The 14974-nt window shown below is 39.6% G+C and overlaps 1 protein-coding gene across 2 annotated transcripts; it reads right to left on the reverse strand.

Annotated features, from left to right (window-relative positions):
* Positions 1–1076: 1076 nt before the first annotated feature.
* Positions 1077–13967, reverse strand: LOC123348765 (olfactory receptor 14C36-like). 2 transcript variants are annotated; one of them, XM_044986400.1, is made up of 3 exons: positions 13850–13967; positions 12066–12356; positions 1077–1288 (listed from the first exon to the last, which is right to left on the reverse strand). In XM_044986400.1, exons 2-3 carry the CDS (start codon positions 12327–12329, stop codon positions 1223–1225), a joined length of 330 nt encoding a protein of 109 aa, XP_044842335.1. In that variant the 5' UTR covers positions 12330–12356; positions 13850–13967; the 3' UTR covers positions 1077–1222. The 2 variants fall into 2 exon arrangements, with proteins under 2 accessions (XP_044842335.1, XP_044842334.1); XM_044986399.1 differs by lacking the exon at positions 1077–1288 and having other exon boundaries at positions 11394–12356.
* Positions 13968–14974: the final 1007 nt, after the last annotated feature.

The raw sequence follows: 14974 nt of genomic DNA on the forward strand, positions 1-14974 counted from the left end.
CTGGGCACATGGGACCCCGGTAATGAGCAAGTGTTGAAAGAATGCCGAATTGGTCAGTGCTATGCTTGGCTGATGCAGCAACTCATGGTATCGGACGTCATCAGGTGGTCAAGGGATATCTACATAGAACACATCACCAGACATCAGCAATACCAGGAAGGATGCGCTGTAGTGCCAATGAGAAGCACAGTGGGGAAAATAACTGTAATACTTTCCACATGGATTGTATTTTCTAAATGGACAGCCTACCCTACATTCTCAATTACTGAAGGACAATCTGCACTCATTATCAGTGATTTCAGCTCCATTGTTGTTGCAACAAGACTCTCTCTTGAGTCTTAACCAGCTCTGTTATTACACAGTGAAGAGAGGAAGGGTCTGATGGTGTGTAGGACCCCATCAGTTTCAAGTACCTATCCCCAACCTCTCTCAGCTCCAAACATGTCTGCTGCCTAGCAAGTGTAGTTTAGTTGAGTGTGAGTACCTCAATCAGGGTATGCCAAGCATGGTTCTGCTGCCCTTGATTCACACAACAAGAATAAAAACCCTTTATTACCCGTGCCCCCAATAACAAAGTGATTTGTGATCCAACACCAGACAAAAGAGATCATTTTGGCAAAACAGACCCATCATGCTGAGCACCTAATCAGGGTGGGTGTCTCCAGGCAAACAAGGTCAGCCCCTGAAATCCTCCTCCCCAGTTCAGACCCTGCTGACAAATCCATACAAGCTATTCACTTAGTTCTGCTACTCGATTTTCACACAAGGGTGAGCCAAATGACCAGCTCAAAGGAATCATACATACTCTACAAATCAACTCTAATTAGTTCCATTTTGTTATACTCTAACCAAAAATTAACATTTGGCTCTCAGTTTATATATGAGGGAACTGACCAGGAGATTTTGGGACATGTAAAAGACAGAGAATACTTTATTAAACATCCTCAGTTGATAGATTTTTGTTAATATATAAACAATTATGAGGCTCAATTGAAAAATAAGAAATGTTTATATCTCCAGTCAGGCAGGATATAAGAAATGTTTATATCTCCAGTCAGGTCTCCAAGCAGGACAAGTTCCCCAGGAAGAAGTACATGGGGGTGTGAAGGTGCTGATCAGCCACAACTAGCACAACAATGAGCACGTTTCCAGCCATCGCCTTAAAGTAGATCACTAGAGACAGTGTAAAGAAAAGAACATGCAGGTCAGAGAGATTCCTGAATCACAGAAGAATTAATTCCATGATGGACATTTGATTTCCTCGGTCTTTAATTGCCATGGAGTAAATCTAAGAAAGAAGAAACAGTATAATTTAATTTGTAGAAGGTAAACCTAAATGTTCACATAGTAGCCTCAGTTTAATTTCATCATTATCAGTATCTCATTTCAGGCACCTGATTTACGAGCCCAAGGTTTAGTCTAAGAATGTGAATTTGGAAGACAGCTGTGTGATATTTTGGTTTTTGGTTTTTGTTTTATTTGTTTTGATTAACCCATGTATCCAGAGCGGCAAAGACAAGTTTGATAATTGATTTATCTCTAAAAGATCTGCTCTAGGAATTATTTTGGGGCTGTTCTATGGCTTGTGCTATACAGGAAGTCAGACTAGAAGCTCATGATGGTCCCTTCTGGCCTTGGAATCTGTGACTCTATAAACCTAGGTGGAATGGGATCAGTGGGGCCAAAGATGTATGCAGGGCCTCTTGTGATAATTGGGCCTACAAATTTACCCTAATTTTAAGCTCAACTGTAAAAAATGAGTGAATGTTCATAAATTGTCACTATGATCTTTTGTACAAAATTGTTTATTAAAAGATGTAAGAAGGAAACAGAAAACTGAATTAATTTAAATAGAAAGGCTTTTATTGAAACTACTCATGGTCTGTGTTAAGATTATGACTAGTAAAAAAAACCAGAGGACCAAAAATCAATGTACTGATAGCAGTGTATCAAAAATTAGCCATCATTGGTGAACAAAGTAATCTCCTTAGCATATGTGCAGTGAGCCTCAGGTGGCATGTGACCAGGATGCATCACTGAATTTGGTCTGCTGCTTGGATCATTAGTTTCCCCAGCCAGGGCCAGGTACTGACAGGGAGTGCAGCGTGAATGCTGATCCATGCCTCCTGACAAAGTAATGAGAAATGAAGTGGGAAGAGAAGGTCTGGAGGACAATGCCTGGTGTAAGATCTGAGGCTTGAACCAAAGTTAGCAAAAGTTATGCTATGAGCAAAAGTCAGGCCCTATCAAAAGCAGATACTTGGCTAGAAATTCAGTGTCCGGTACATGAACTTGGCACCGGTATTGCTAGCATTGCTAAAACGCACTAAATGTGTAAACAGATTCCAGCAGGCCAGCACAAGAAAACCCCGACCTAGCACACAATGACATGGTGTGACAGAAGTGATAAATACCTTCAGGAACACAATAGCTGGAATTATTCCTAAATTCCTTGAAGATATGGCTGCCAAGGACAGAAATATGAACGCTGCTTTTAATCCTAACCACTGACTAATAGTTGAGAGATTCGCTTTTCTTCCATTTAATAGCATTTTTTTGAATAACTGTAAGTTTGTTTTCGATGTCATGTATGTTGTCCTGTATTGTATGCTGTGAGTGTCACATGGCTATTTGTTTTTGTTTTATACTTTGTTGCAACAAAAGTCAATTTTATACTTTCTTTTTTAATATAAGTGGCACACTATTTAATATTATATTTAATATATTTAATAATTTAAACATTTAATGGGGTGTAACCATTATAATACCAATTATTTTTTTTGCAAACCTCAAAAGGTACTTATATTTTTGCCTACACAAATAATGCAAAAAAAAAAAAGAATTCTTGTTTATCAATCACAAAGATGTTTTTATTCAAAGGAAAAATGTTAAGGGAAAGCTCAACATTAATATAAATGTAATATTAGCAAAATGTCATTTTCTTGTTTGGGTTAATACACTTGTTTGCTTTATTAAATACTGAAATATTGTTATAAGAATGTTATAGCAAAAATATCATGAAATATAATATATATGATGCCTGGTTATGTTGCAAAATGTTAAAGCTAACCAAACAATTTCAACAGGTTTCTGCCTTTGTCTCCCAAACAAAACCAAATGTCATAAAAATCAAATACCTTCAAAGTGTTTGCACAGACCCACATTTAAAATACATTTAGTTTAACTTTTACACTCTTTTCTTTTATGCTGTGTTAGAGGGAAATAGTAGTAGATAACATTTGTCCTGTCAAATAATTAACAAACGTTGAATTGGTATCACAATCAAATTAGCTCTAAAAAGCTCAGGTAAGAATTTTGTTACCCTTTTGATAAAACAGAGCTCAGCAGGAAGAACAATGCACCTTCTCACAGAAGATGATGAGCATCTATTTTAGCAGTCAAATACTATATTTATTATGCGTAGTAATTTATATGTTTAGTGAAAAGGAATGTCTATGCTACAAATGCAAACATATCTAAAATGGTTCTGTTTGTGCTAAAGAATTTGGACAATCAGAACAAGAGTATAACTTGTTTTATAAAAGACTTGGTCCCTATTACATTGTAAACAAACTAAATTAATCTGTGTATAAAATTTTGGTAACTGAAAACAAGAGAAATGTAAAACAAACAAGCAAAAACTTTATGTTAACCAACATTAAGCTGTTTAAAGGTGCATCCCACAAACCGAAGACATGAGAAGATATCTGTGCACAGTGAAGAAACCTGTGGGCATCAAGAAAATAAAAATGAAATGCTTTATAAATAATAGACTAGTCAACAATGTCTACCATAAGTGGACAATTAAGTGGGCAAAGAGCTAGAAAACAGTAGCTGGATCAGGTCCAACTGTCATTTAAACTTGCATCTTATTGAGGAAAGTGAGTTCATGTTCCTGTGGTTTCACATCTTTATCACTGAAACACGGATGAATTTGGCTATTGTGTAAAAGCAACTGTATTATTTCTGTATACTTCTTTGTTAATTGATATACTAGCATCTTATCAGGAATGTGCAGAAGACTAAAGGGCTTTGCAAAAGACTATTCTGCAGTCTGGTATTTCACAAACTAGGGGACTCTAAAAATTAGATGAAATTATGGGTTACCTGACTCTGAAGAGCTATTTGGGATGGGGTACTATGAAATATGACAACAAAACATTAACTATTTTGACCACCAGGCAGCGGAAACTGTCTCTGAACGTGTAATTCATGATAGTAAGGCCCTGGCTACTGAAGAAATGGTACATCATTTATAACGTGCATGACAACACTAAACTGTTTAACGAAACATAAGTAAAAAGTAACAAACTAATTGCAGCAAACAATAAAAGGCAAGGAAAAAGCAAATTGGTAAACAATTTTTTGTACGGCTTATGGAAGTTACCTAGTAACTACAATTGTGTGGACACATTCCCTATTAGTACCAGTCATAATTTGGAGTTAATGACACTGTATTCTAAGTGAGGCACATGTTATTTAAAGCAATTCTGTTCAGTGTCTGGTTACCAATATTGAATACAGACTAATACAGCAATAGTTGATAAATTGGTTATGGTACATCTAGAATCAGAGGGATAGCTGTGTTGGTCTGTATCCACAAAAACAACGAGGAGTCCGGTGGCACCTTAAAGACTAACAGATTTATTTGGGCATAAGCTTTTGTGGGTAAAAAATCCACTTCGGATGTATGGGTAAAAAACTCACTTCTTCCATGTATCTGAAGAACTGTTTGGGTTTTTTTACCCACAAAAGCTTATGCCCAAATAAATCTATTAGTCTTTAAGGTACATTTGGAGGATTATCTGGAAGACAGTAACTGGATCTATGTCTGCTACTGGTGTATCATTGAGCAGTGCAAACCTAAAGAGCATTGCACCCTGGCTTGTTATGCCAGGAATGTTGTTGACATCACAACTCCAGTGAGTGGCCACAAAGATTCAGACAAATCCAATTGAATGGAAAAGATAGTCACTCCTATCTCTTGCCTGGCAAAGATTACCAGATGGTAACAACCGGCAGAAAGGGTAGCCTTCAACATGGTTGGACACTACTGTGTAGTAACTGATTACAAGAAATTTGTATTCAAAGGCCTCATTTGTGATGTCATTACTCCAAGTTTCTGTTTTACTCCTTGTATACATAGCACTGTGGAACACCCTGAAATAATGTCTATCCCAGTGTTTCAGAACAACTCCAAAACTACACCCCTTAATCAAAATCCTGAATCTAACATTTCCATATTCAATATATGGGACTATACAACTGACAAAAGATAATTTGTCTATTGGTGGTATGGCGGAATGTGCAGACCAAGGGACAGATGAGGCATGAACGTGTGGATTGTAATTTAAGGTGGACAGCTAATAGTGTTTAGTCCTCTGGGTCATCTGCAGTACATGCATTATGCTTTTTTGTGTTGATGGGTAAACATCCTCCACATAAAAGAGCAAATAGTGGGGGAATGGGGTCTGGTGGACAGGGCCTGGTGGAAGGCCTGAGACCTGAACCAAAGTCAGCAAAAGTTATTCTATGAGCAAAAGTCAAGCGCTGTCAAAAGCATATCCTTGCCTGTATGTTCAGTGTCCAGAACATGAGCTTGGCACCAGTATTGCTAGCATTGCTAAAACACACTGAATATGTAAATACTTTCCAGCAGGCCACTGCAAGAACACACCAACCTAGCACATGATGAGATGGTTTGACAGAAGTGATGAAGAGTGATGTTCCATCTGAAACATCAGGAGTAAAGTACAAAGACCGGTGGTGAATAGAGATGTGTTGTCTAAAGCATCAGGAGAAAGGTACAAAGATAGGTAACAAACATGTCATGAAAAAGTAAGGTGGTACATACATTATTTATCCCTTTGTCTAGCCTTGAGGGGAGGAGAAAGTCCCACCATTCACTGACCTGGTCCATTGTACTAGACTCTTTGGCCAGGTCCATTGAGGTCTTATGGACCGACTACTTGGCCAGAGTTGGTGCAGCAAACAGAGAGAAAACACATGTAGCCAACAACTGACAATAAGAGGATGGACTAATCTGCTCGTTACTCCCCTTTGGGGTCCTCAGAAATAAAATAGATTTCAGGAAAAAATTAGCAGAAGAAGCAGCTGTCTGCCAACTGCTACAGAGAGTTTTATCCTCGTGACTCCTACCCTCATCATCCCTTAGGACCCCGGGACCTTCTTCATTCTAATTCTGAGAGATGTGCTCTCCAGACCGAGTCCGAAAGAAGGGCCCAGATGATGTTACCACCTTCTGTGGCACAGGCTAAATCCCAAATACACCTCGGATGTGAGACTTCATCTCTTCCTACCTATACATGTAGGGTTTCCTGCCCCAGTTTTTTCTCTTCTTTCCTACCTCTCCTATCTGTTTGCCTTCTCTCTAAGAAGAGTCTGTTTTAGTTGGCCAAGACTGCCCCTTTTGCAAACCTGTTTTGAGTCTGTGACCAGAAAGAGGCAGCTAAAAGCAGCTCACTAAACTGCCCAATGCTGGTACAAGTTTGCCAGGTCTCAGAGTGGTCGATCAGCCCGTGCACTGGTCCTGCATTTTACCAGAAGTGAGAGTCAACACCAGAGACAGAAGCTGAATTTTCTTTCTTTGCTGTTCTTTTCTCTCCCCTTTCTTTTTGCCTTCTAGGAAATGGATCCAGATGTTAACAAGAACATCACCATGATATCCAGCCCATCTCAACTAACTTCTTCCTTTTCCCCCACAAAGGACAGTTACTGCCATCTTTAATGCCATTCAACTGAGTATTAAACAAGGTGATAGCTGATGGGGTTCTTTCTGAAATGAGGGACACTATTACAATCAAAGCCTTACTTTACACTTTACATTCCATGTGCTTTACCTCTTTTCCCTTCTTTTCTCTGTCTTTAATAAACAATGAAAGAAATTAACATTGAGTTTGCTATGGTACTGAGTAGGCTGATGTCTCCGTATACCAGACTGCAAACTTTGTATAAAACTGTTGGACAGTGACTGGGTTATGTTAACAACTCTTTGACTCTTTGGGCCCCTATGGTCCTTCTAAATTAATAAAAACAGGGGTTGTGTGCAAGAAGAAGCAGCTTGGATTAGATGTATTAAGAGTCAGAAAGACTGAGATAGTTGATCTGGAATCTGGAGTCAGGTTCCAGAATTTATGTTTCATGGAAAAATCTTCATTTTGAAACTTGTTTTTGTTCTTAATTGAATGTTGAAATTTCCCATGAAACTAACTTTTTATTAAAAAAATTGGGATCAACCAAATATTTTATTTTGATACTCTATGTGTATATTGAAAATGTCAAACCTGAATAGTTGAACAATATCAAACCTCCCCCCCGCATTTTTTTAAAAACAAAACATTATTGAAATCAACACATTCATGGAAAAGTTTTGGTTTTAACCAAACAGAAATTTCCAAAGGAGAAATATTGTGTTGGAAAATTGCTCTTTTTACAACATTTAATGCTTGATTTAAATTAATTGTACATAGAACAAATGCATTTGTAAGCTGTTGACATCCTAAAATCCATTAATGTTAGAAGGAATAAAAAATATAATTCAACAGCACAATATATTACAATAATTCAGCTACACCCAGTAAGCAGCAGCACCTAGACTTTTGACCATCCCTAGAAGCTCTCTCAGATACATGGAAAATTGTAACAGTATGTGTGTAAGATCAAGGCATTTGGGCTGTTTTGGACTAGGGCAGGTATTAAGGGCAAGATGTTTGACACGTGTTGATTTCAATGGGTGTTTGGAGTCTAGATGCTTTTGAAAATCCCATGATATCCCTTAATACTTTTAAAATCTGTCCCTTTAATTCTGGAATTTAAGTAATACCAATTTTTTAAAAGTACATCAGAAGTAGAAAGCCTGCTAAACAATCACTGGGGCCACTGGATTATTAAGATTCTAAAGGAGCACTCAAGGATGATAAGGCCATTGCGGAGAAACTAAATTAATACTTTGCATGGCTGAGGATGTGATGGAGACTCCCAAACCTGAGCCATTCTTTTTAGATGATGTATCTGAGAAACTGTCCCAGATTGAGGTGTCATTAGAGGAGGTTTTGGAACAAATTGATAGTCTAAACAGTAATAAATCACCAGAACCAGACTGTATTCACCCAAGAGTTCTGAAGGAACTCAAATGTGAAATTGCAGAACTACTAACTGTGGTATGTAAGCTATCATTTAAATCAGCTTCTGTGCCAGATGACTGGAGGATAGCAAATGTGACACCAATTTTTAAAAAAGATTCCAGAGGTAATCCTCGCAATTACAGTCTGGTACACATGACTTCAGTACCGGGCAAACTGGTTGAAACTATAGTTAAGAACAGAATTATCAGACACATAGATGATTGTGATTTGATGAGGAAGAGTCAAAATGTTTTTTGTAAAGGGAAATTATGCCTCATTAATCTACTAGAAATCTTTGAGGGGAGGGGTGAACAAGCAGGTGGACAAGGGGGATCCAGTGGATATAGTGTATTTAGATTTTTAGAAAGCCTTTGACAAGGTCCCTCACCAAAGGCTCTTAAGCAAAGTAAGCTGTCATGGGATTAGAGAGAAGGTCTTCTCGTGGATCAGTAACTGCCTAAAAGATAGGAAACAAAGGGTAGGAATAAATGGTCATTTTTCAGAATGGAGAGAGAGAAATTGTGGTGTCCTCCCAGGGGTCACTACTGGGACCAGTACTGTTCAACACATTTATAAATGATCTGGAAAATGGGTAAACAGTGAAGTGGCAAAATTTGCAGATGATACAAAACAATTCAAGAGAGTTAAGTGCAAAGCAGACTGTGAAGAGTTACAAAGGGATCTCACAAAACTGGATGACTGGGCAATAAAATGGCAGATGAAATTCAATGTTGATAAATACAAAGTAATGCACATTGGAAAACATAATCCCAACTATATATTTAAAATGATGGGATCTATATTAGCTGTTACCACTCAAGAAAGAGATCTTGGAGTCAATGTGGATAGTTCTCTGCAAACCTACACTCAATATGCAGTTGCTGTCAAAAAACGCAAACAGAATGTTGGGAATCATTAGGAAATGCATTGCTAAGACATAAAATATCATATTGCCTTTATATAAATCCATGGTGATCCCATACCTTGAATACTATGTGCAGATGTATTTGCCCTATCTAAAAAAAACAAATATTGGAATTGGAAAAGGTTAAAAAAAGGGCAATAAAAATGATTGGGGTATGGAATGGCTTTCTGTATGGGGAGAGATTAATAAGACTTGGACTTTTCAGCATGGAATAGAGATGACTAAGAGGGATATCATAGAGGTCTATAACATTATGACTGATGTGGAGAAAGTAAATAAGGAAGTTTACTCCTTCTCATACCAGAAGAACTAAAGGTCACCCAATGACTTTAATAGGCAGCAGGTTTAAAACAAACAAAAGGAAGTATTTCTTCACACAAAGCATAGTCAACCCATGGAAGTCTTTGCCAGAGGATGTTGTGAAGACCAAGACTATAATATGGTTCAAAAAGAAATAGAAAAATCCATGGAGGATAGGTCCATCAATGGCTATTAACCAGGATTGGCAGGTATTGTGGCCCTATCCTCTGTTTGCCAGAAGCTGGGAATGGGTGACGGGATGGATCACTTGATGATTTCCTGTTCTGTTCATTCCCTCTGAGGCACCAGGCATTGGCCACTGTCAGAAGACAGAATTGTGGGCTAGATGGACCTTTGGTCTGACCCAATATGGCCATTCTTATGTTCTTATGATGTTTAGTTTAATATGTGTTCCAGGATTTGAGATTATCATTGCTTAGAACTTCCATCCCATTTAAATAACCATAAAATATTCTATGATATTGATATCATGGTTCATAGAGAGAAACCTGTGAGATGGGCACCCAGCTGGGAAACTGGCTGATGAATATATAGAAAATCATTAGGTATCATAACAGAGATAGTGAGGAATCAGAGAGCAGGAAAAAGCCCAGTTATGGACACCCACCCAGAGGAAGGATGTACTCCAGCAGGACACAGGCCTCCTCAGAGGTACCCCAGGAAAGAGTGGGGAAAAGTGGTGTCACGACTGTAAAAAACAGGGTTGTATCTCTCAGAATTACCCCATCTATGCACTGATGGTGAGAGTAGTCCCAGAACAGCTGTCTGCGCCTCAGCCTTATGGAGTTAACTTTGTGTCTGGTTCAGGCTCTTTGCACACTCAGGAAGATGTAGCTGCATCATTATACCCTATACATTTTCCCCCTCTCAGAGCAATTGTCTCAGGCTGCCTATAGATTGAGGCAGCTGTTGCATTGGTTAACTGGGGACAGCTGACTCCATCCCATGAGTGATTGGCTCATGCAAGACTCAGGCAGTCTTTGCTCTATTGATTACACTTGTCTTTTGTCTTGGAGAACATTTTCAAGCTTTCCTTCTCAACCACGAGGACTAGAAAATGGCTATAGTTTAGGAAATGGAAGCTGAGATTCTCTTGTAATGTTGTGACTCCTGGAGCTGAAGCCCTGGACACTGGTTTATAGTCCTTAAACTTTAACCCAGCCTTAAATGCTTTCCTAATACCACATTTCCATATTCAGAGTTGCTTATGTTGGGATACTGTGTGAACTTGAACTGGCAAGGGACATAGTCTATAATCGTTTCTGGGTGGAGAGGCAGTTGCTGAGATGATGAAGGAGAGGGGATGTGTGTACAAGGCAAACTCTCTAATAACATTAAAATAATTGTTTAAAAAGGAACTTAGCTAGCCACACACCTACAGAAACTTTTTTTCAATTCTTCATCTCTAGGGAAAGGAAAACCTCCAGTCTCTCCGAAAACCCTTTAAAAGAGATTATAACATTGACACCTTGAATAAATGACAAAATAATCTGATTCCTATATTTAATCAAACATATTCCTCCCTGCAAATTCCTACCACAAAAAGTCATCTGTAACAAAAAAAAGTCAACCAATGAATCAAGAAAATGAAACACGAAAAAGAAACAATCAAACAAACAAACAAGCCAAACCTCTAAAATTCCACCCACAATTTTTACCCCCAAAAAGAAGAAGAGAAAGATATTTCATGTTCACTAGTGACTTAGCTATGGCTGTAGATGTTCTGTGCAACATGCTCAGATAGCATGGCAATGTTAGCAGTATAAATCCCAAAGAGAGATAGATGTGTATGTACATTTATGGATAAATATTTAGATTCTGATCTTATTTACACTGGTGTAATCCTAAACTAATTCATTTAACTTCAAAGGAATTAGTCTGGCTTTATGAATTCATAAACAGATTGCACCCTGTGTTTTTAAGGAGACAATTTTGTCATCAGTTGATTATATTCAAGAAGAAGTTCAGAATGAAATCTCAATCAAGGAGCAATGATGGACATTTTAATTCTTGGTGAATAATCTCCAAACAATCAGTTTCTTTAATGCAGCTTTGATCTCCTTGTTCCTCATGCTGTAGATGATCGGATTCATCACTGGAGGCACCAGGGAATAGAGAACACCTATCATGAGATCCATATATGATATTGAGCTGGAGGTGGGTTTCAAGTGGGCAAAGAAGGCAGTGCAAAGAAACAAAGAGACCACAGTGAGGTGAGGAAGGCATGTGGAGAAGGCTTTACGCTGGCCCTGCTCAGAGCGGATTCTCAGCACTGCTTTGAAGATCTGAACATAAGACAGAATTATAAAGACAAAGCAGTTCAAACCTAAAAACACACTAAAGGCAAGAAGCCCAATTTTACTGAGGTACGAGTCAGAACAGGTGAGCTTGAGCAGCTGGGGGATTTCACAGAAGAACTGGTGGATGACATTTGTCTGGCAGAAGGGCAACCTGAAAGTGTTCCCAGTGTGCAGGGTAGAGTAGACAATACCAGTAATCCAGGCACTGGCTGCCATTTGGACACAAGCTCTCCTGTTCATCACTGTCTCGTAGTGCAGTGGTTGGCAGATGGCGACATATCGGTCGTATGCCATGATGGTGAGAAATGCAAGATCAGTTCCAGTGAAGACTACAAATAGAAACACTTGGGTGACACATTCAGGATAAGAAATTACCTTGGTGTTCATGAGGGAATTGACCATGGATTTGGGGATGGTGACGGAGATGGAGCCAAGGTCTAGGATGGACAGGTTCACCAGGAAGAAATACATGGGGGTGTGAAGATGGTGGTCAAGGGCTATGGCTGAGATGATGAGAAGATTTCCCATGAGGCCTACCAGGTAAATCATCAGGAACACCACAAAGTGCAAAATCTGCAGCTCCCGAACATCAGAGAATCCCAGGAGAAGGAACTCGGTCAGGGTGGTTTGGTTGGACATTTTCTTTCTCAGTTCATTGTGTGATGGCTGTGGAGGGAAAGACAAAGACAGTGGTGGGGATTACAGTGACAGCAGGAGTGGCCCTGATTCCCCGCAGCAATATCTCATAATGTGAGTGTCAACAATGCACAGCACTTGTCACTGCTATTAACTAGGAGTGGTGAGTTATCACACATCTTAATTGGTGCGTTTTCCTTAAAGTCAGTGGAGCTGCATCAGTTTGCACCATCTAAAGATCTGGCTCAGGATGTGGCTTGATAAAACGCCATGTGAAGGATGGAGCAAAGCACAACCAAATGCAACATTCTAGCCAAGATGGATTCTCTCTTGCTACAAACAGCAGGCTGTGAACTTGGGCTTGAAACTAAAATGCCAACACTGCCTGATATCCACTTTCCAGGGAAATATGACATAGACTCACTTAGTATCCTTCATTAGAGCTCGTCTGTATTGATTCTAATGCAGCACCACATAGATGACCTACTGCCTGCTTATGTATTGATTCATGACACAAGATCCCACTTCCATCTCTGTGTACTGATGAGAATTGCTCAGCTACCTCACTGCTGCATCGTTTACCTCTGTTACGTTATGTCTGTGCGAGTCATTGACCGTCAGGAGACTTGGGTTCTTGGCTCTGCCAGTGACCTGCTGTGTGACCTTGGGCCAGTCACTTCCCTGTGCCTCTGTTTCCCCTCCATCCCATTCTCTGCCTTGTCTGCTGTGAAAAAGGGCTGTGCCTTATTATGTGTATGTTCGGTGCCCCCATTTACAGCATTTCTGTTTAGCGGGCAGCTACATGGGACAGAGGCTAGAGCCGAATATCTAGGTTCTAATCCCATTGACATTTTCTATGTCCTCGGCACGGATAAGAGACACAAGCTTTGGCTGGGGGCTTCAATTCTCTGTTCTTCATTTAAGGCACTAGTATGTTTAATACTGATGCTGTTTGCTGCCAACTTTGCTGCTTACTCAATTTTATGAGTCACTAAATATCCCTTTGAAATATAAAATACACCATTGTAGTATAGTGACTGGGTTCAAATTTTACTATTATTGCACAGCATCAATGTTCCCACTCTCGCTTACATCTAAATTTCTAAGATGGGGTATTCAGACATTTTCTGTTTAAATTATTTCAAAGGAAAACTGGGTTTTCAACTAAAGAAATATTTTGAGGAAGCCTGTGTTATTCTTGAAACTCATGTATTGGAAAACTCAAAATACTTTTTTTTTCCTTTAAGTGAAAATGTTTCCGTTTCCAGCAGTTTACCTGAAATTGTCTGTTTCTCAATGAACAAAAATAAAATACACATAAAAAAATGTTTTTCACAATATCTATGAAAAGTTAATGGTTAATTGCTGGGGAAAAAAAAACAACAACCCTCAGAGCAGCTCTAAATGTTTTATTAAATCATATAAAAAGCCTTGAAGATTTCCAATTGTAACTTCTAGTTCTGTTATGAAATTTGACTAGCATATAAATACCTAAACATGTGTGATTGAAATAAGAAACTTACTGTGCTGGTCTTTGTGGAATGTTTCCCGGCCCACGATGCATGAGACACTTCACAGACAGGGTCCTTCGGTCATTGCCTGTCTGTATAAATAACGCCCCAATCGCTTGGCTGAGAGGTGAAGGACTAAATAGATTGGGGGAAGAAAGCCCCTCCCATCACTGAAACTGATCCTGGCTTGTTCGGGCTGCTTGTTCACAACCCAGGATGTCCCTGTTCTTGGGCCAGAGCTAAATAATTGGAGGGCTGTGAGCTGAGCTCTGATCTCACCTCAGGAGTAAACAACACTGACAAGCTGCCCTAGCCGTACCTAACTCCCCAGAGGGGGAACACAACATGCCCTGGATCTCACATGATGGCAGCACCCTGAAAGGACCCCTGGATACACATAAGGCAGGGCTGAGGCCCAAAGGGTGTCGGAAGGAGATTACACAATAACCTATATATTTGTAGCACAGACATGTGACCTACAATAGCTCAGAGCCCAATGGCAACAGAGCCCCAGCTGGCCTGGAATAGCCTGTTCCTTCATTAATGCCACATCATTACCTCTGAGAGAGCAGAGATTTTTTTTCTCCTGCTTTGCATCAGCAGCTCTTGGGATGCACCCAGCAGAGGAAGCCACAACTCAGCCTGCCCTGGCTGTTTGATGTTGGTCACTAAGAAACATCCAGAGGCAAACACTAAAAGCTCCTAGCTAAGGCCTAAACTGATGTAAATTGATACAGTTCCATTGAGATCTGAGTAGATAGGTCTCTTTACACCAAGGGAGATTTGGCCCTTTGATTCCTATGGAGCTACTTTGATTTCCATTAGCTGCGGTTCTGGCCCTAAGATGTCCATGCAGCTATGTCAGTTTTCACTGGATTTCACTGGAGCTACTGCTGATTTACACCAGCTGTGGTTCTTGCTCATTGACACCAGTGGAGCTATAGCTGATTTTCACCTGCTGTGTATCTCGCCTCATTAAACAGTTTCAAATCCATTTCCTTTGCCTGTGAATCTGAACTGAAGATGAGGCAGTAGGTTTGTGTTGGGATGTGGTGTGAACTTGAATGGGCAAAGAAGGTGGTCTCTATATTTGTGTCTTGGAGGAGAGGAAGTTGATGAGATCACAGTGAAGAGGGG

The sequence above is a fragment of the Mauremys mutica genome, chromosome 13, assembly GCF_020497125.1.
Source record: "Mauremys mutica isolate MM-2020 ecotype Southern chromosome 13, ASM2049712v1, whole genome shotgun sequence".
Taxonomy (NCBI): Eukaryota; Metazoa; Chordata; order Testudines; family Geoemydidae; genus Mauremys; species Mauremys mutica.